This window comes from Populus nigra, chromosome 7 (genome assembly GCF_951802175.1).
Source record: "Populus nigra chromosome 7, ddPopNigr1.1, whole genome shotgun sequence".
Classification (NCBI taxonomy): Eukaryota; Viridiplantae; Streptophyta; class Magnoliopsida; order Malpighiales; family Salicaceae; genus Populus; species Populus nigra.
Window position 1 is genome coordinate 20402195 of NC_084858.1, and position 23240 is coordinate 20425434.

The 23240-nt window shown below is 31.2% G+C and overlaps 2 protein-coding genes and 1 pseudogene across 2 annotated transcripts; all 3 read left to right on the top strand.

The window, feature by feature from the left end:
- The first annotated feature begins 501 nt into the window (after positions 1-501).
- Positions 502-6890, top strand: LOC133700157 (protein HEAT-STRESS-ASSOCIATED 32-like; annotated as a pseudogene).
- Positions 6891-10580: 3690 nt separating this feature from the next.
- Positions 10581-12624, top strand: LOC133700216 (uncharacterized). The gene is made up of 2 exons (XM_062123756.1): positions 10581-11444; positions 11944-12624. The coding sequence occupies exons 1-2, from the start codon at positions 10862-10864 to the stop codon at positions 12582-12584; spliced, it is 1224 nt and encodes a 407-aa protein (XP_061979740.1). The 5' UTR covers positions 10581-10861; the 3' UTR covers positions 12585-12624.
- A 5090-nt stretch (positions 12625-17714) lies between these two features.
- On the top strand, positions 17715-20005 carry LOC133699702 (anthocyanidin reductase ((2S)-flavan-3-ol-forming)). Its single transcript, XM_062123086.1, has 6 exons — positions 17715-17930; positions 18338-18504; positions 18612-18812; positions 18976-19135; positions 19251-19464; positions 19565-20005. The coding sequence occupies exons 1-6, from the start codon at positions 17807-17809 to the stop codon at positions 19704-19706; spliced, it is 1008 nt and encodes a 335-aa protein (XP_061979070.1). The 5' UTR covers positions 17715-17806; the 3' UTR covers positions 19707-20005.
- Positions 20006-23240: the final 3235 nt, after the last annotated feature.

A 23240-nucleotide genomic window follows, 5' to 3' on the forward strand; every position in this document is an offset into this window, starting at 1 on the left:
TGAGAACTTGTCAAGCAAGCTTCATTATTTTTTTTTTAATTTTTATTTTGAAGGACTATTGTTTTATTTTATTTTTTACTTTTTTTATTTAAAATTATTTCATTTAAAAAATAAAAAATATTATTTTAAAATATACTGAATTGATTTATAACTCACAAATTAACCCAACCAACTGTTTTTAACCAGACGAAATCCCGGGTGACGGTGAGTATATGGTATCTATGTTTTCATCTCTCATGGAGGAAAACAAAAATCAAAATCCAGTCAACTTTAGAAGAAGCTACACTGGTCAAGACATGGATTGCAGTAGCATAAGAAGCAACACTTGTCAAGACTTCAGTCTCTGTAGAGCAAAATATTGTTGGACATAAGAAGCTGGACATTTCTCCATTGAGAGTCATCATCACTATCCTGTATCCGAAAAATCAAAATCATTGTAAGAAAGCAAACACGCTTTCCTTGGCATATTAACAATCAAGATAAAGGAAAGGAAAGGAAAAGATGTCATCATCCTCAGTATATTACCGATGGAAAAGCTTCGAGGAAGATGGAGATCGACCAGAGAAGCCTCGTAGATTTGGAGTTACAGAGATGAGAGGGCCTCAATACACTCTATTGAGCCAGAACATGCTTCAAGTATGTATAAAGAACATGTTTTCTCTCCTTTAACTTACAAACACTGTTTCTTTGTTGATTTTGGTGGATGCCCGTCTTGCCATTTAGTGGACTAACTAATTATTGACCAACTTTAGAGGAATAAAATTCTAGCTGTGTGTGTGTTTTGCTATGAATCACCATGTATTTGATGTAGTTTAACACAATGCTGTGTTTTTGGTAAATAAATGCTTAGATGATGCCGCGCTCTCTAGTCTCTCGGTTTTTTGTTTCTTTCTTCACGGTCGGGTGGGGGATGTGTTAAGTTTAAGGAGATAAAGGATAATTATTTGAAGTGTTTCTTGAATGACCCAAGTAAAGTTACCGAGTGGGACATGTATAGAGAAATTAATAGGTTGAAATTACCAAGTCTAGCTAGTAACTTCAAAAGCGGGATTTGTACAGAGAAATTTTGCAAGTTAAGAACTTAATACGAGTTTTGAGCCTTTTGTTATAATTTGATCTAAAGATTGTTTCTGCAATGGCGTTTTCATAGAATGTTCTGTGATTTATTTATTATTTCGGATAATTATAGGTACGTTGTGGAAAATGGCTATTCGATTTAGAGCGTTAAGGAGTCTTCAAGTAAATTTGTGGAATTGTGGTGTAATATCAAAGAAGCTTAATGCAGATTGATTGAATTTGATTCTTTATTTGCTTCTTACTTGTGCATGTGCATACTCGTATAATGCTTGGCAGAATGTTTTCGAGACAATGGGGCAGTTTGTTGATGGACTGAAATTCTCCGGTGGTTCTCATAGTTTGATGCCAAAGTCTTCTATTAAAGAAGTGATTGATATGGCTCACAAGCATGATGTGTATGTTAGTACTGGTGATTGGGCTGAGCATTTGCTTCGTAAAGATCCCTCCAGCACCTCCAAGCACTGTTAAGGAAGCAGCACCTGTCTTGGTGTTTGTTTGCTATGGTTACATATTACTTGAAAATGAAGAGATATGAATCTAGCATGATGACTGGTGAACTCAGGAATATGGTGTATCCTTAACTCTAAGTCATACGTTGCTAATCACATTCACAGGACATAGAGGCTGAACTATGATTAGATAAAGCTCAAATGGATAATCGATCCATGAATATAAAAATGTCTAAGATATATTTTTGGAATCTTTCCCTCCGACTAATTGGAAATGTAATGCAGGATGCTTTTGATAGAACATGACAAGCATTTGATGTCAACTGAATGATTATTGTTGCTAATGATCATATTAAGGTTGTCGGTATCATAACATAGGTTAAACTGTTGACTGAAATCGGATTATTGATTCTGATGAGATACTCCAATCAGTCAATGCTCTAAGCTTAATTTATAAGCAATTACAGCTACGCGCTTGCACATGTTCACATGTTCTGCAGTTGCATACCATTGACAGTTTTGATATCAATTTTTCTTTCATAAATTGGCTTCATTCAGATATAAAGAAGTATGGAACACTATGCATGTGGAAACCCTACAACTAGCATCTGAGAGATCTAGATAGTGGAAAGAAATTATGCTAATTTGGGAGAAAATGGACGAGAATATTAGTTAATGTTCATTCATCAAAACACACATGTTCAAACAATTATGGATAAAAGACTAGTGTATCCCCTAGTAGATTGGTGGTTCAGGTGACAAGAAGATGATGACGCACCTGAATTCAGAGACACATGCGGTCTTTTAAGGATGCTTGAGCCAGAGATTAATGAATTTGCCCATAACAGAAATGTAAATTCTTCAGGACAATTGCATCTGAACTTACAAGGTATATCTTTGTTGCGCAGAAATGGTTGAAGATGCTAATCTCCTGATCAGAATGGCCCAGAGGTGCTTAGAAGCTGGGGCAGATTATAATGATTGATGCAGATGACAACTGCAAGGATGTAATTGCAACGGTCGCCGGACGACTAGGTCTCGAGAAGACCATGTTTGAAGCATCAAATGCTAAAACTACAGAGTGGTTTATCAAAAGATATGGTCCAAAGGTATATTCCACTGTCTCTCCTTCTTAACAATATGGTGAAATCCAGTGTTTATTGAACTCGCTGTTGCTAATGGCATGCTTTCTTTCTCAGGTGAACCTCCTTGTGGATCATTCTCAAGTAATTGGTCTAGAGTGCCTCCGAGGACACAGCATGCATAAATGTTTTAAATTTCTCTTGAAATTTTTTTATATACAAAAACACATCAAAAAATTTATATATATAATTTTTTAAAAAAACATTGAACCGCAGTAAAATACAGATCAAATAGCTAGTATAGCGTATTCCTTGTAAGCTGTTATGCCACTCTTCAAGCTTGTGATACACACACACGCACACACACTTGTTACAAAGGAGAGTTGGAACTCGAGACCTTCGGGTGTGTGAGCATATCAATATAGTAAAGGTCTAATGCAATATTCTAAAGCATTATTTTATCTTTTACTCCACACCAATCTCTCCTTCACCAACTGCCAATAACCAGTGAGGCCGTGGCTGAAAGAAATGAAGCCTGACTTCTGTAGCTATAGGCAGTAAACACTCCTCCGATATACTAATTTGCATCATGAAGCAAGTTCTTGTTGCTGCTGCTGTGTAGCTTCCCTAAGCACCACCTAGTTTGACCTCAGTATAATATCTTCCTTATGGCCTTTACCTAGAGTTTAAGCAAGTACCTGACAGCTAAACCATTGAATCAAGTCTCAGGAAATGCACCTTTAACTACACATTAAGTATCCCATCTCTTTTTCCTTAATTTAATTTGACCAAAAATAGATTCATAAATGATGGAACGAAGTAAAATGCACATAGATTCCAAGAACAGGAATTATATATGAAGGCATCAAGGAATTAACATGGACTAGACCTCAACCATTTTTTATTGGCACACGCTGAAGTCTACGACCTCTGGACACTCCACACTGAGTGAAGGCAAACCATGAATCTTGTTATGGCCACAAAGAACTTTGTTGGAATGTGTAAAACCTGCAAAATCAAGGAGTTGCAGATGTCGAGCCACCTATTACACTCAGCTCAGTATGGCAACAACATTTACCTATATCCTTGCCAGTCGGAAGCTTACTTGTCCAGTCACACCCGTTTGTGTGGATTACAATGGTTATTCATCAAATTAAACTGAAAATGATACAGTTTGTGAAGCAATCGATCATGCATAGCTACACATCCCATAAACACAAAATTTCCCTTTCTTGCACTTCTTATTGCATCCTCCACAATGTCTTAATTTTATCAAATGATCATGTGTTCATACACTTTCCTTTGAAGCATGATTCAGTGTACTTGCACTTGTACCTCACATTCCACAGTTGAAGCGATCTGTCTTAACGTCAACACATTTCTCATTGCAGCAATCTGGCCCTGGAATTCTCTTCAGTCGACAAATGCGAGGCAATTTATTGCATGTCGGATTGGCTATCGTGTTCTGCTGGGCAAGAATGCGGCCACCCCCTCGTAAAGAAGTTACAGCTTCTTGAATTTCACACAATGAGAGTTGACTTTGCATGTTTGAGTTTTCGCTGTAATGATCTGAATGCAGAGCTGCAACAGTAGCTATGGTTGCAGATAGAGCAAAGAAGAGTTTTAGCAACTTCATGGCCACTAAAATGAAGCCAGGTTGGTGGAAGAAAATCTTACTGATGGGGCCTTATGGATAAATTTTTGTGTGAAAGCTGCCTATAGGAAAATGAATTTGCAGCCAACTTTTTCTGTGTGATCTTTGATCCAGGAGATTACTTAGAAATCACTAAATACCTTAAAACTTTAAAGAAATAAGTTGATTAAATGTGAAGAAAAGTTGGCCTCCTATTGATTCTGTATCCCCATTATTGTAAAGTAAAATTGACAGCAAGTTCTTCCAAGCATTTTTAGTACTATTTCAAGCATTCTGTATCTACATGGTATATTACTATATTGCACCCATAGTTTTGGGTTTGAATATAATACCTTTTTATTGAACAATAAAAAAATAAAAAAAAAGTGTGGAGTTGATTTTATGGTTAAGAATGTAATTTTTAAAAAAAATTAAAAGAATTGTTTTTTAATATATCAAACCAATATAAAAGATATAATTTAAGATCATTCATATATAAAACTTAATCTTATTTAATGCATAAATTAATTCAAAAGCATCTTTTAATTTACCATTAAAAAACAAGTATAAGGTCTGATGCAATATGCTATATCCTTATTTTATTTTATTCCCCATTATTTTTTTTCAATGTTAAAAGAAACATCCACACTTAGCAAATATTTCTCTAGTAAAGAAAAAACTAAATTACGTGGGAGTGGGCTCAATTAGACTCAGTCAATTTAAAAAATCCAAAAATAATTTAGATGACCAATAAAAATATAGTTGACTAAAAAAAATAAAATTCAAGTCGACATCTATTTTTTTAAAAAAATATTGACACAACTACATATTCAATTGATCCGGGTCAATTTTCTAATTCAGTGACTTAGATCATGAGACTATAATAATCCCATCTAAATCAAATCAAAACAAATTATGAAGTTTAATCCCAATCAATCTAATGCTAAAGAATAAAATTATAAAAAAAATTATTAAAAAAAAATATTTGAAAAAAAGACTCAAGTCAACCCGAGATAACTTGTCAAATCCACGACCTATGTTATAAGACCAGGATAACCTTATAGAAAATAAACTGGAATAAATTATGAAACTTAATTCACAATCAACTCAATATTGAAAAATTGAGTTGAAAAAAAAATCAATTTAAAAAAACATACAAAAAAATAATCCGAGTAAACCTACCAAATCCATCATTCAAGTTATGAAACTAAGATAACAATATAGAAAGTAAACCAAAAAATAATCCTAATTAATATATCAAATTTATGACCCAAGTCATGAGATTAGAATAGTTTTATAGAAATTAAATTAAATAAATTATGATAACTTTAGGGCCCAAATGACATTAACCAGAGTTTAAACAAATACTGACATGTGAAACTATTGATCAGGCTTAGGAAATGCAAATTTAATTTGTTATTCATTGAGTATCAATTTTCTATTTATTTATTTTAATGAGGTTGTTAATTTCACCCATAGATGTTGGAATAAAGCAGGAAATCAAAGTTTAATTTAAATTATGGAGAGAGTAGAGTAGAAAATGAATGAGAGTGTAATAATAATTACTTTTTAGAATGATTTTTATTTATAAATATATTAAAATAATATTTTATTTTATTTTATTTTTTAAAATTATTTTTTATATTAACATACACATAAAAGTAATTCAAAAATATATACAAATTAATTTTAAATAAAAAAATTCAAACAAAGTAGAAAGGCAACGAAATACGTGAGAGTTGACTAAGTACATATATTTTTAAGTGTTGACCGATCGTCTTTTCTTACATTTTCTGCAAAAAGTAACTGATTTTGAATACAAATTTCGTTTTGTCCAAAACAGCAGGAGTTAATGTTAAGAATATCAATTGTTAAGTAAATAATTAAAGCTATTAAATACAAATAACGAGACATATATACATGCTGGCTATATTCACATTGTTTGATCCTAAGTATGAGATTTTCAAGGTTATGCTTTTGGCAATTCTCCATATTTACACTTCGATTAGTAAAATCACAAGCACTCTCACAATTTGATGGTATGAAATATAAATTAAGCCAACAGAACCATGGTGTTCCTTAGAGAAAGAGACTCAGTCTTGCAGAAACATGAAAGGAAATATACTCTATATCAGAGAATTACACAGTTTGTGACGCATTCATGCATAGCTACACATCCCATAAACACAAAATTCCCCTTTCTTGCACTTCTTATTGCATCCACCACAATGTCTTTTATCAAATGATGGGTTCACACACTTTCCTTTGCAGCATGTTTCAGTGTACTTGCACTTGGAGCCACACGTTCCACAGTTGAAGCGATCTGTCTTAACGTCAACGCATTTCTTATTGCAGCAATCTGGCCCTGGACTTCTCTTCAGTCGACAAATGCGAGGCAATTTATTGCATGTCGAATTGGCTATCAGGTTCTGCTGGGCAAGAACGCGGCCAACCCCTCGTAAAGAAGTTACAGCTTCTTGAATTTCAGACAATGAGAGTTGTCTTTGCGTGTTTGAGTTTTCGTTGTAATGATCTAACTGCAGAGCTGAAACAGTAGATATGGTTGCAGAGAGAGCAAAGAAGAGTTTTAGCAACTTCATGGCTAGGAATGTGAAACAAGGTTGGTTAGAAGAAGATCGATCTCATTGATGGGGTTTTATAGATAAATTTTGTGTGAGAGTTGACTACAGGAAAATGAATATGGAAGCTTTGCTTTTTCTGTGTGGTCTTGATTCGGAAGTTTACTTAGAAATCACTAAATACCCTTAAACAAATTATAAGTTGATTGAATGCCAAGAAAAGTTGGCCTCCCAAAGATTCCGTATCCCCGTTGTAAAGTAAAATTGACAGAAAATTACTCCAAGTATTTTGATGTTCATATAGGAAATGTGAGATATATAGATAATTCCAACTCAGTGATGTGATGTTCATATTAGAAATGCTGAATGTGTACTGAAACTGAAGCCAGAAGAAGTATGAAGACAGTATAAATGCTTGTATGTTTTCACTTTGATAATATGGATAGCTAGCAAACTTTCCTGTCCTGGGAGGCCCTTGTTAAATCCTACCAGAGGCGGAAATGAGAAGAGGACCCCGTATTGCCCCCAGGTCACTACAAACTATTTTAAATTCTTTGCATACTAGCAAAATTAATATATAATTATTCATAAAGAAATAAATAATATTATTATAAAAACTCTTAATCATCAGCATATTAATAGTAAATACAAAACCCCCTGAGCTTGATGGAACCATTCCAAATACGCCCCATTTCCATCTCTCAATTTAATTTTGATGTGTAAAAACTAAATAATAAGAAAATAGAAAGAAAATAATAGAGTGCAATAATTAAGGAGATATCAAACAAGCCATGCATTTTATGAATGTATTCCACCAGCTCGAATATGTCTAGGAAATGTTGATTGGCAGCTGGAAATAATGATTACTTTAAACACATAATTGATATTGTTTTTACTATTATATAGTTTCTAATTTGTAAATAATGAATAAATCAATTAATATGACATCAATTTCTTATTTTCCTTTATTTTATGAAAGAAAAAAAAAAGCCAATACATTCAGAGCAATCTCTGTGCATTTATTAGCCTTGTTTTTTTTTTTTTTTGTTTGAATCGAGTTATAATTGATACATAAACATCTATTTTTAAACAAAAGTGGATTGAATTATTTAGTGCATTTATTATCTTTATATGTAACGTTTTTAAATCTTAATTATTAAAATAAGTTAAGTTGAAAAAAGTGGAGATTGATTAGAGATTTGATTGATTCTAATGAATCTTATCTAATAACGTAACACGCAATCAATCACAATTAATTTAAGGTTATCTAATTGATACTCCCTCCATCCATTTTTACCAGTCGTTTTGCGTTTTTAATTATCCATTTTATTTAACTATTTTAAAATCATTTTTTTACAAATATTAAATTTTCTACTGTGTCCCTTTGTGTCTTTTAAATTTGCAATCCAAAAATGCTTCATAATTTGACAATTGATTTTTTTAAAAAATTGTATCTTTTAATATTTGTCACAATATATATATATATATATATATTAGGTCCTGTTGGTGAAAGATTTTATGTAAACCCCGGAGTGATTGAAAATGAACTCTAATAAGCGAGTATTTATGACACAAAAATATTGAAGACTATATATTGACCCGCGTTGCACGTTGGTTAAGTTTAATTTTTTATTTACGTAAAAAAAAATTTAAATGTTATTAATGTTTTTTTAATAGAAAAAAATTAAATTATATAAGATTTTATCTGATATAACCGGTTAACTTTACTAGTTCAAAAACAACTTGTACAACATGTGAAAACAAGTTTTGATTAAGTAAAATTTTAAGATGATACTTTTTTAATATTAAAATAACAAAATATTGGATTGACCTTGAACAACCCAAGTTAACGTGTTAAATTCATGACCTGGGTTATGAGATTATAATAACTCAATAGAAAGTAAATCAAAATAGATTATTAAGTCTAATTCCTAATCAACCTAATATTGAAGGATGAAATTGAAAAAAAAATTAATTAAAAAATGACCTAAAAAACAACCCGGGTTAACATGTTAAACTTGCAACCCGGATCATAAGACCGAAATAACCACATGAAAAGCAAATAAAAAAATTACAAATTTTAATCCCTAACTAGTTCAATATTAAAGGATGAGATTAAAAAAAACCAATTAAAAAAAGAACATAAAAAACAACTTGAATCAATCTACCAAACCTATGACTAGAGTAATCAAACTGAGATAATCTTAAAGAAAAAAAATAAAAAAAAAACCTAATTTAACCCGAGTTAACCTGTCAAATCCGCGACTTTGGTCTTGAGACTTAGATAACCACATATAGAGACCTTGCATTTATTGAATGATACAATTTAAAAAATAGATTATGAAGCTCAATTCTCAATCGATCCAATATTGAATGATACAATTTAAAAAAATTAAATTAAATAAAAAACACAAAAAACAACTCGAGTAAAGATATTCTCATAAAAAGCAAATCAAAATAGATTATGAAACTCAATTCTCAACGATCCAATGTTGAATGATACAATTTAAAAAAATCAATTAATTAAAAGACACAAAAAACAACTCGAGTTAACTCAGGTTAATCTGTTAAGCATTATTTTCGTGTCATAAGACCAAGATAATCTAATGAAAAATAAACAAAACAAATCATGAATTTTAATTCTCAATCCAATCAATATTAAATGATGAAATTGAAAGGAAATCTAAGTCAACTGGGTTAACCCTTCAAATTTGTGATCCGTATCATGAAAGTGTGATAACTAAATAGAAAAAATCTAATATTAAAAAATAAAATTAAAAAAATATTAGTTAAAAAACAAAAAAAAAGCAAATCAATTGAAAAAAAAAAGAAGAAAAAAAAAAGCAAAGCAAAGCACTATTTTAATGAATAGTGCTTTGTGAGGAGGGGTACATTAAAACCCTCTCCTCTTTTAGTTTATAGTTAATAAATTGTTTTTATGAAGAAATTAACTACAAAAAATAAAAATATAAAGTAAATAAATAAATATTTTAGATAAGGAGAGAATGTTTTAACTGTTAGATGAAATTATCGATATAAAATTATAATGAAAATTATGAATGTTATTGATTGATCAGTTTGGCAAACAAATCAGTAGATCTTTTGGATAGAATGAACAGTAAAATTTACTTTTGTCTAATTAGATCGATAGAATTGGTTGATCATTTCATTGACCAGTTGAAGTTTTAGAAAGATTTATATGAATTGATTGACTATTTAAATTGAGTAAATAAAATTGGTTTAATTTTATTTCAAATTGAAAAAAAAAAGTTGTTTTTGGATTTATTATAAAGGAAATTCATATTAAGATGTTGGGATGTTACATTTTAGTCTTTCATCAATACTAATAGATATCAATCCTTTTCAAATAATAAGATATAATTTTAAAATTCTTATGCAAAGGTCATAATCTTTCATATCTGGAAACATAGAACTCTTTAGAGAAAGAATCATATATACAGATAAAATATCAGCCCTGATAGTAGAAAATTAAAAAGAGAGAGAGAGAGATGAGAAAAATATCATCCATATAAATGAAAACAAGAAAAAATCAATAAAAAAGAGGTTGCACGGGGTCTTTTGTTGACTGTTGAGTGAAAGAGAGAGTGGAGACAAAAAAAGAAAAAACGAAGAGACAACATAATTTTTTTTTTAATAATGAGTTACTAATCAATGATCTTTGAGTTTTTATTTACTATCATTTTAAAATTTTTTATTGGATCAATATTTCAGATGGATATTGTTACACCAAACGTTACCTCTCATTATTTGTTGTCATATGGATCCTCAAAATTTTCACCGGCACTTTCTTAACTTGTCATTGTCCTTGTGGCTGGTGGTTGGTCCTAGAAAGGAAACTAGCTAGTAGTAATGGCGAGGAGTCCACTAAAGAGAAACAACATTGTAAGAACCGGCTTTCCTTGACAGTCCATCTTTCTTTCGCAATTCAAACGTTACAGAAATCGCTTTCTCATGGAGTTCGTCAGAAGTGTTTGGAGTTTGAAGTCTAAATAAAGATTAAAAAGAGGAGAAACAGAAGGGATGCCTTCCAAAATTTGGTTCTCTGTGAAGAAATCATTGAAGTGCGAGCTAAAGCCATCAGACGTGCATGATCCAAGGGCCAAGAGCGATCTGAGCAACATTCAGACAAGAAACTCAATCAAGTCTGGATGTTCAAGATCCTTGTCAAATCTACGAGAGATCATTCATGGGAGCACGAGGTATACAGAGAAGCCACTAACTAGTAGCCCAAGATCTCTACAAAGCACTGATTTTCTCAACTCCATAGCACATGAAGTAGTCCTTTGTGACACTAAATGTGAACTAAAGATTACGGGTGGCAGAGGTTTTGAAAAGGGTGATTCGTCCTTTGAGGATATCCTTAAGCTACGGACACCTCGTCCTAGAGGACATGACATTGTGTCCCCCAGAAGGTCAAGTAGCTATTCAAGGAAGAAACATGGTGATTCTCCTATATATTGTAATGGAAACGGTTTATCTTCCAAGCCTAAAAGCTCTCATGATGCAGATTCTTATGGTTCTCCATCTTTAGTTTGCAAGAAATGTCATGCAAAATTTAAGGAGTTGGATGCTTTTGAGGCACATCATCTTTCAAACCATGCTGGTAAGAGGCCTCAATCCAACAACTTCTGTCTCTTAATCTGTGTATAATCAAGTTTTTCCTGCTTTTTTTTCAACAACAATCTTATCTCTCTAGAAAGTCATTAAAATCAACATGTTTGAAGGTTCATCTTAATAAGCTGGTTTTCAGAAAATTTGGGTGCCTGCATTTGTGTTTTCTTCTGCACAAATCCATATTCTTATGATGAAAATCAAGAGAAATAATCTAGAGTAATTATGACAACAGGTCTACTTTAGAGCCCTTTTAAGTCAAAATCTTGAATATTATTGTCAGTTTGTCTTATAGATTTCTGTTTTCTGAAATGTCACTGCCATTGTTATGATTGCTGCAGTTGTGTTGTCTTTTCTATCAACTTATTGCTGAGTATAACTATACTTATTTGACAGTACTGTTTCAATTTTTTAGAAGCACGCAGTCCTTTTTATTTAATTTTTTTAGTTCAATTGGCCAATAGAATCCACTTGTCATTATCCTTCTGCAGTTACTGAACTTGTGGAAGGGAACTCATCTAGGAGGATAGTAGAATTAATCTGCAGAACAAGGTGGTTACAATCTGAGAACAACTGTGTTACTATAGAGAGGGTTTTGAAGGTCCACAACATGCAAATGACCCTTGTTCAATTTGAAGAACATAGAGAAATGGTGAAAATCAAAGCTAGCAAACTGCCTACGAAACATTCGCGTTGTCTCGCCGACGGCAATGAGCTTTTGAGGTTCCATGGCACAACTGTCGCTTGTTCTCTTGGTCTGAATGGCTCCTCTAGCCTTTGTAGAATGGAGAAATGCGGTGTATGCCAGATTTTGAGACACGGGTTCACTGACAAAGATGTCAATGGCATTGGGGTCGGAATTTTTACTACTTCCACAAGTGGCAGAGCCTTGGAATCTGTAGAAGTAAGTCAAGATAACCAAGATGTAAGAAAGGCTTTGTTACTATGTAGAGTTATTGCTGGAAGGGTTCACAGGCCTTTGGAAAATGTTCAAGAAATTGCAGGTCAATCAGGCTTTGATTCACTTGCTGGGAAAGCTGGTCAAAATTCACATCTACTTGAGGAACTGTATCTGCTAAATCCCAAAGCTCTCCTTCCTTGCTTTGTGGTAACTTGTAATCATGAATGTTAAGAGATCAATTACAAGTTATGCAAATTCCTCTTTGCTTTCATTTTCTTGATTCCTTTCTCCCCACTTTGAAATACAATTTCAAGTTACAGTTTATTTTTTTCATTTGTAACCGTGGTTTGATGCGTTTTAAAAGTCTGTTCCACTTCAAGAAATATTAAATCAAATTTTTACATGTATTTTTTTTTATAATTTTGATATGTTAATATAAAAAAATCTTAAAAAAATTTATTTTAATGTATTTTTAAGTAAAAATATTTTAAAAAAACATTCCATATCACAATACTATTTTTTATATGTTTTTGAATCGTTTTAATGTTCTGGTCTTTAATATATTTTCTAATAAAAAACAACAAATAAAACCATTCATTACTTACATAAGCTCACAACGTTGTTCAGTTCAACTTTAAAGTGCCATGAAATAATGGATTATTTTAAATGCACGTCAAGACCAGCACACATGAGCGCACATACATTCTATGTTATTGAATAATTAATGCTTCATCTGTCCCATGTCTCGGCCTTTTCAATTCTTTCCATCGTCTGAGGGCATGGGTTAATTGATACTTAACAGGACGCAGCTCCGCATGGAGTCCTCGTTGCTATAAAGGAGGAGAAAAATAGTTAAAAACCCTAGGATTTGGAATTCAGATTTTTTTATATACAAAAACGACCCAATGAGATGCAGATTTTGTCCCTTCTTCCATGATTTTTATTTTCTGGTGACCACCGATCAGCTTATCTGGAGGCTGTTGACACTCTTGGTGGAGGTTCAGGGTGCATTAAACACTGCATGGTCCCCTATCCTCTCACTGCACAGGGTGGTCACTTCCAAAAGTCAATTAATTTGAGTTTTTTCTACTGCTCACACATAGACACCGGCTGACGGTACAAAATTTTGTCTAGAATTACTTATAGTTTTTAAAGTATTTTTTATTTAAAAATATATTAAAATATATTTTTTTATTTTTTTAAAATTATTTTTGATATCAACACATCAAAATAATTAAAAATTTAAAATAAAATTTAAAATTTCTAAGAACATGATTTACACGGCGTTCCCAAACGAGCACTAAAGCTTGGATGCAACCTGTTTTTAGTTGGAAATTAATTTTTTTTATTTTAAATTAAATTTTTAGTGTTTTTAAATTCTAATATTAAAAATAAATTTTAAATAATAAAAAATATTATTTTAATAAAAAATATTTTTAAAAACAAGTACTCACAATCACATACCAAAATTATTCCTTCTTATTACAATTTAACACCAGCACATTCAATCCAAGAAACTAGATCACAGTCGTGCGTTATGGGTATGATATTTTTTAAAAATAAAAAAAAACTCTAATCATTAGTAATTTGTTTTTTTAATAAAAACAATTATAATTATAAAATTAAAATAAATTTTAAAAAAACCTCATAGTCTTAGTTTAAAACCTGAATTAACCTTTTAAAATCACGAAACATGGTTTCAATAGTAAAATCAAACAGCCTCTTCATAAAAAAAAAAATAAAAAAAAAATTCACAGTCAACCATACATCCACACATGATTCTAGCGCAGAGAAATAAAAAAGAGCTGGAACATGAGACTTCCCCACGGGGCATTATGAGACATTTTACTTTTATTTTTATTTATAAAAAAATTATTAGATGAACAGGACCCATTATAAGCTTAGACTTATGAAATGTGTATTTTGTTATGATTTTCTATAATTTTAAAAAAGATTTTCTTCTGTAGTTGCACAGGATTTCAGAGAAGACGACATGGTTATGCATGAATAATGATGGCTTGAAACCAATGGGTCATAATGGCATGGAAAGGTGTTGTTTTCATGGCAGTGGAACGACATGTGCTCTGAGTAGGCACAAGTAATAACACCACCACAGGGTTAGAAAAGGACCGTTTAATCACGCCATTAAACCACCAGTGCAGAATTTAGGTGAAAGGATGACGAAGGGGGTTAAAAAATTGGTATATACAAAAGCCACTTTTCAGTGCCCGTTTAAAATATATTTACTGTTGTTTTTCAATTAGAAATATATTAAAATAATATTTTTATATTTTTTAAAAATTATTTTTAATATTAGCACATAAAAATGATCTAAAAATAACAAAAAAAAAAATTTGAAATAAAATTTTTTTTAATTTTTTTAAAAACACTTTTAAAATATAAAAATAAATTGATAAATTTTTGAATGTCAAAATGATAAAAAAATATTAGTACGGCTGAATTTCCATGTCATTTTCGCAATATGCTCTTTATTTAGCTAGTATGAATGAGATTTCAAGTTATTTTTATAACTCAAGAGGAATGAGCTGGTATTTTGAATAAATTTTCTTGCATCATGAAAAAAAAATAATTGTGAATTTAAAAATTAATGCTTTTGTTTAATTAAATAAAGAGTTGTTAATGTAAGGCTAAAATAAAAAGATAAAAGGTAGATACATATGATGCTAAAAACGGTATATTTTTTGATAAAATATTTTTTATCAGTGGTTTTAATTTTTCAAATAAAATATTATCATTATCTTAATATTAGTGTTTTAATAAAATAAGATAAATTAATAATTTTGACGTGTATATATTAAAAAGATATTTCATCCACATTTATAAAATTATGCATTTAGCTTCATATATAACTATTAAGAAAGTAATTGTTAATATTATAATAAAAGAAGCTACATATTATTTAAAAATAATGGCATAACTGAGTGATTATTTAAACCTCATTTAAATAATTTAATTAAAAAATATGAAAAAAAAAAAGAAAAAACAATGGCATGAAGAAATTAAGGGCCATGCATGGGCTGGACCTATGTACCTAGCCCACATGAAATTCTGGCGTGTTTGGGCTGGCAAAAAGTCAACTCTTTCTTGGTCTTGAATTCCCTTAATTAAAAAAGAAAAACAAAACACGAGGACCAAATTAAAAGAAGCTGCAGCTTAAAGATCAAAATGAAAAAAAAAAACCCTCAAGGGATTACGTAGTAAATTAGGCAATGCTACAGTGCTTACAAAGAGTCATATGTGAGGGGATGAATAAAAATGTCACAGTGAAAGGGCGACTTTTTTAATTTATTTGTCAATATATAAAGCAATTTCATCTCAAGCTAAGGAACGAATGAAATTCTGTTCTTTGTAGGTGTGGTGCGCTAAGCTCAAAATAAAAATAAAAAAATAAAGAATTATGTATATATTGTTTTTGTTAATTGAAAAAAAAATCATTAAATAAAAATTATCTTATAAAAACCGATAGTTGACATAGATTAATATCTATAGATAATTTCAAAAGAAAAAAAAACGTACATGAGTGAAAAAATTCTAAATATTCAAAATCAGTAAGTCTATTGAAAATTATCAATCAAAACAAAATAAAAGGATCTGCCTTATATTTTAATTTTATTGATTACAACATTATAGTTGACATAGATTAATTCATATTCCTAAGCAAATTCATCAACTCATTCAATACACCAGTCTTGAATATTTTTTTTTAATTAACGTGGATATACAGGTCAGCTTGCGTGTATTTCGACTAATTTCACGGGTCTTGAAGTTAACAACCATGTAAGTTTTCAGTGGCCCTGAGATTTATGAGACTCAAACCGGTGACCAGTATAAAAAATTTGTTCATCGTATTAATTGCACTCATTAACTATATATAAATTAATTTTCAAAAATAAATGACACCCAAGCAAAAGCTTGCCTGGATAGATACTAAACCTCATCACAAGGATTGTACTCCATTTTTATAACTATATAAAAATAATCTCATTAAAATAGGCCTATAAAAAAACTGTCCTGATGCATTCATTCTCCTAATAATATTTGGATAACTATATATAATAACAAGGAAGGGTAAATTATAATAATCTCCTCAGGATATTGTGAAATTGAAGAGATTATTAATCATGAATTTAAGAATTTGACGAAAACTCCTTCAAACTAAAAAAAAAAAAACATTATAAACCTCCTTTTGTACCCAAAGTGCCCCTTAATTACCATTTAAAAAAGATAATTAAATTAAAAACTTGAAAAAGTTAGGGAAAAAAAGAAGAAATAGGGCATTATTAGTTTTTAGGAGGAACAATATTAATTTCACTATTTAGTTTTATTCTTTTTTTTGAGTTTATTTTCTAATATTCTTTCTCTAATTTTTAGATTTTCTTAATCCAACTACTTTTTCCTAAATAGTGATTAAGGACATTCTATAGATTAATAGGGGATTTCTATCAAGTCTTCAATTTGTTTTTTTAGTAATTGTAATTTCATGATACAAAATATTTTTAAAAAATAATCTTAATATTATTTATTTTAAAAACATTTTAGAAAAAACTGTTTACCGTAGCACCAACTTATTAACGTCCTTTCCTTTAAAGTTATCCATACGATGTTCTTTTCAGTCAGCTTTCCACACATGTTGACATACAAGGCCAAAACCACAACATGAATCCTGCTGTGTGGACTTGGGTTTGAATTATTTGGGTGGACTGCCTACATGTATATATATAACTGGATGATGCCTTGCATATGTGGGCCTGATTTCATTTTTCTCAAAACATCAGATGAAGATGGTTAGGTCGTTGTGATGTTTGGTATTACAGTAGTAGTTATTTTTTAAATAATTTTTTGTACTAAAATATATATTAATAATTTTTTAAAAATTAATTTTGATGTTAGCACATCAAACTGATCCAAAACATATAAATTATATTAATTTTTAATTAAAAAAAATTAAATGTTTTAAAAACATGATTTACACGTTTCCAAGCATAGTCGACTAATTCATCTATGAAAAGTAAATAAATTTCATGGGAGCTGAAAATAAGCACCTAACCGATCATGGAAATGCTGCACCTAACCTCAGGCAGACGGATACCTACCCTCTTTCCAAGATCTGCTCCTGCTATCAAATATGTTCTCTTTTTTCTGTTTATGTTCTTCATTACATTATAGAATAAGAAAAGAAAATAAAATAAAATAAAAGAAAATAAATAAAGAAGAAATAGAGGAAGAGTTATTGGTTTGAGCCGTAGGTGGACTTCACGTGCTCACCTTCTACCTAGTAGCTCCAAGCCGGATTGTTCGCTCGGTTGTCTAGAAAACGAAACGTCAGTATAAATTAAGTCACATCTCTATGAGAGAAATAAATACCATAACAATAATTCTCTATCACATTTTAAGAAAGAATTCTCTGCTAATTCAAATATTTTCATCAAAGCATGGCATCCCAATTGACCAAAAAGACAGCTTGTGTGATCGGCGGCACAGGGTTTGTGGCATCTTTGCTCGTGAAATTGCTGCTTGAGAAGGGCTATGCAGTGAACACCACAGTCAGGGACCCAGGTTGGTGCTCATTTTTCTCTTCTTGCACCCTTTTCTTGGCTTGCCCTTTGTTTCCTGGTCCTTTTTGTTTCCGTTCTTGTGAAGACCTGGGAGATAGATGAGAATTTTGTTCTGACGTTTCTTTAGTTTTTTTATTTTTTCCGTTTTGCTAAATTGCCTGGCCCTGATGGCCAAATGGGCAAGTCAATCGAGCCCATGAAAAAGGTCAGTCTCCACCTAAAATTTCGTCTAATTTGAGCCCTTTATAGTTTATAGTGGTCAACGATCTAGAAGTCCTTTCGTCTTCTGTCCCGTGGTCTGTAGGGGCTACCAACATGCTCCATGCTTCTTAAGTTATGGCTATGATTATTCTGGCACTTGTCAAAACTTGTATTACACAATCACAATGTAGTGCTTTGTGTATGCAGACAATCAAAAGAAGGTTGCTCACCTAAAAGCACTACAAAATCTGGGGGACCTAAACATTTTCGGAGCAGATTTGACTGATGAAGAAAGCTTCAATGCTCCCATAGCAGGCTGTGAGCTTGTCTTCCATGTTGCAACCCCAGTTAATTTTGCTTCTGAGGATCCTGAGGTACAAAAAATCTCAGAACAACGCTAGTAATACAGTCACTTGAAATTCTAATCATGTTGCATATTTTGGTATTGAGGTTGCTTCTACTTTTTGTGCTGTGAATATAGAATGACATGATCAAGCCAGCAATTCAAGGAGTGCATAATGTTCTGAAAGCCTGTGCAAAAGCAAAAACAGTTAAAAGGGTCATTTTGACATCCTCAGCTGCAGCTGTATCAATCAATAAGCTTAATGGTACAGGCTTGATCATGGATGAGAAGAACTGGACAGATGTTGAGTTCTTGACTTCTGAGAAACCACCCACCTGGGTAATTAACAATTTACTTGCATAATTCCATGATAGTAGTAGACCTATTTGAACAAAATGAGCAGTCTAAATCAAGCTTATCCTTAACGTGTATAGCAGGCCTATATACCCGAACAGATTTTAGAAGTTTAATCGCTGACAAAATTATGTGAATATATATGCAGGGCTACCCTGCCTCCAAGACACTAGCTGAGAAGGCAGCCTGGAAATTTGCTGAAGAAAATAACATCGATCTCATTACTGTCATCCCTAGCCTCATGACGGGTCCTTCTCTCACGCTAGATATTCCCAGCAGCGTACACCTGTCAATGTCATTGATTACAGGTGCTAAACCAGCTAGAAGTCTAGAATGTAAAATATGCATCATTTTGTTTGTGTTTTCTATCTGTTCAAATTAACAGATATGTGGCCCTTTCATGGGTTTTTCAACAAATTGCAGGGAATGAATTCCTGAAAAATGCTTTGAAGGGTATGCAAATGCTGTCAGGCTCGATCTCAATCACGCACGTAGAGGATGTTTGTAGAGCCCATATATTTCTAGCTGAGAAGGAATCTGCTTCTGGTAGATACATATGCTGTGTTGCTAATACCAGTTTTGTCGAGCTTGCAGAGTTCCTGAATAAAAGATACCCGCAGTATCAAGTCCCAACTGAGTAAGCTACTAGCCTCAGGATTTTAGACCTTAAATTTTCCATTTTATAGAAACCATACTGCCTCTGAATCTCTCTCAACTTTTCTTGTCAAAATATACAGTTTTGGGGATTTCCCGTCCAAGGCCAAGTTGGCCATCACTTCAGAGAAGCTCATCAGTGAGGGTTTCAGTTTCAAGTATGGGATTGAAGAGGTCTATGACCAAACTGTGGAATACTTCAAGGCCAAAGGATTGCTGAATTGAGGAGTTCAAGTTATTTGTCACCTTCATTAGAAGGATTGGCATTTGACTGCGGAGAAATTCTAGCTTGGCTGTATTTGGTGTAAAAGAATAATTCCTCTAATATTAAGGAAGTGTAGTACTGCTATTATGCTGAAGCAATCTAGCGTCTTTATTTCCAGACAGCACGTTCCCATTCAGAATGTACCGGACGTTGCCCGGAGTTTACCGAAACTGAAACCCAGAACGTCTTGCCCTTCCCCTTTTTGTTCGTCATCAAAGAACAATGTCTGATCAATAAAACACTTGATCCTTTTCTTGCATCACAGCTAGAATTTGTTGATGCGTTTTCTAGTATCGTTTTCTTTTTCTTTTTTAATTAAGAACTAAAAGGATAATTATGCATTTAATAAGATAAATTGAAAAAAGAAACTGAAAATCATAAAAGAAATTGTTAATGCTAATTTTAAACTAAAATGAAAAGTTGATTTTCATTATAGAAGGTAAATAATAAATGCACACATAAATACCTGATCTCATACCGCAGAGCACTTATTTATTTCTTTTTAAATTTAATTATATAACAATTAAAACGGATATTTGAATTGCGGCAATGGTTTAAATTATGGTGAAAAATATACTTTTTTAAATCAATTAAAATTTCTGGGCCATTTAAAGAAAAAAACCAGGTGTGTCTGAGACTCTGAGTTAGAAGAACGAGCACTAGTCCAAAACTAAAGAGGTCACGGATATTTAGGCTGAAGGCTATAATACCTGTTCACATTCTATTTTCCAAGGAATGGACCGATTCTTAAATAAAAAGAGAGAAGTTCCGCAACTTGTTTCCAAGTATAGCAGTAATTATTTTTTAAGATATTTTTATTTAAAAATTTATTAAAATAATATTTTTTTAAAATTATTTTTAATATTAATACATTAAATAATTTGAAAATAAAAAAATAAATAATTTTTAATTTTTTTAAAAATTACTTTTAAAGCATAAAAACAATCCTCCACTACCACTTTGCATCCAGAATATTGTTGCCAGGTGGAACTCTGTACGGAACAAAATCAGCAATTGCACTCCAAACATGACTGTTATCACAGATTAATATACAACCACTTTGATTGAGATATATAAATCTATAAACATCAAAAAAAAAAAAATCTCATTTCTTTCTTTTTAGGCATTTTTTTTTGCTCTTTTTATTACAACTAAGTTAAAACAAATAAAGTTCAAATATAAATTTTTTAAAATAATAAAGATTAAATCTATAAAAAATGAACTTGAATAATCAGATTAAACTTTCCATATTTTTTAAACAATGTAAAAGGATCGAGACTATGTTTTTTATGTTAATCTTTGATCTTTAATTTTTTTTTCTTTAACAATAACATAATTTTTTTTCTTCAAAAAATCAATCTTTAATTTAATGTCAAAATTTTCTATGACATATCGAATATGCGAGAGCTTACAAATCAAAATATATCCCAACATATAAAATCATGTCATGAACATAATTTGTAATGATGAAATAAAAATAAATAATACAAGTATAAAAACTTTGTATAGAGAATAATTTGAACTCCGAAACCAAATAAAACCCAAATTATTTTTTTAAAATACTTTGAAAATATTTAAAAAACCTCAATAACTCTATTTTCAATCTCAAAATACCTTATACTTAGTTTCAACTAAATAAAAATAAACTTTGGGGATTTTGATCTATTTTTTAGTAATTTTTTTTCTCCTCTCAATTTATAGGGATTGAAATGTGAAAAAACAAAATTCAGCATTGAAATGTCAACAATGAAATCTACATTGACTAAAGATGTAAAAATCTAAAAGTACAGGGACTAAGGTATACTTCTCCACATCTTAGGAACAATAGCCATTGCACTCAGAGGACAATGCAATCCACAATTAGTTTTTGTCTTGTTTATCAATAAAGATATACAACAACAACAATAATACAAAAAAAACCCATTTCCTTTACATTTTTTGTAATTATTATATTTATAATGGATTTCATACTAGAAACGGTGGTTTTCTTGGGAACCTGTATTTTAAAGGGTGTTTGGAATTATGATAGCAGTTGTTTTTTAAAGTGTTTTTACTCGGAAATACATCAAAATAATAATTTTTTTATTTTTTAAAAAATATTTTTAACATTAGAACATCAAAATAATATGAAAATACAAAAAAAATAATTTGAAATAAAAAAAATATTTTTTTAAATATTTTTTAAAATATAAAAATATATGAGGTATTAATGACCCTGACCTGCATATATATATATATATATATATATATATATATATATATATATATATATATAAAAGACTTGCAGTTGCTGCCTTCTGGCTGTTTAGGCCTATCTTCCTTTATGATACTTTATTGTGCCAAGTTTTAAATGGGTAAATGGGTAATCAAATTCAATCATTCTATCAATCAACACTACAGATTCCTGATGTTTGTGCTTTGTAAGAAACAAATTTCTGAAAGGCAAATGAAAGGCAGAATAAACAAAATTAGCTGATCGATGTTCTGTCCGAAGGAGTCTCCCCGGAAACATGAGGATGCCTTGTCCCTGACCGATGGCTATTTTTACTTTGATTCTCAGCACAAGTGCTTATCTGCATAGAGTTTCATCTAGAAACTGTAAAGGTCTAACTTGGGGATTCAAATTTAAGATTCCCATGTTTCCTCCGTTCTTCCAGGGATTTTTAGTGCTGGTCTTTTATCACGGATCGGATTGTTATGCAAAAAAAAAAAAAAAGCTAACAGGAAAAAGAAATTCTTGTTTATCTTCCTAGCTTTTCCTATGTTCTAAGCTTCTAACAGCAGTTGGATTTGGTTTTTATGGGTTAACTCTTGCATGGATAGAAACATAAGTTATAAAATCATATCAGACACTCTACATAGACTATGAATATGGACTCGGTGAGCTGATGGAGGACTGGATTGGATATGACAGGATGGTGTACAGGATAGGACAACATTGTCCCATAGCAGGAGATCATGAGGAAGAACAATAAAAACATAGTTGTCTGCTCTAGTCTAGGGTTTGGCTTGCTTTAATATCATGATTATAGATTTGTAAAATTAACCCAAATATATTTTTAAAAAACTCTGTTTTAAATAGAAAAGGTTCAAAAAATTATTGAGATAACTTTGTTTTGAATAATATAATAAGATTTATTTAAATTTAATTGAATTAATCGTGAAATGACCTACTAAATCACTTAAATTTAATAAGATAAACTATCAAAACAAGTAAAAATAAACCCAGTTTAGGCTAGATTTCGGATTCATCAGATCAATGAGCGCTGTGCTATACTAGATTTTATAACAATGCATAAAAGTGAATTTGTTTTTGTCAATTTCTATCAGTCTCATGTATCAAAGCTACCTAATGGAAAATTGGATAAACCAAGTCAACAACGAAGGTATATGAAAATTTGGATAAACTGGGTTTTATATGAAGGTTTGCCGAGGAAGGAGCTCACAGCTTCACCTCAGCCCAGTTCAGTCTTCGCTTTCCATGCAATGGATCA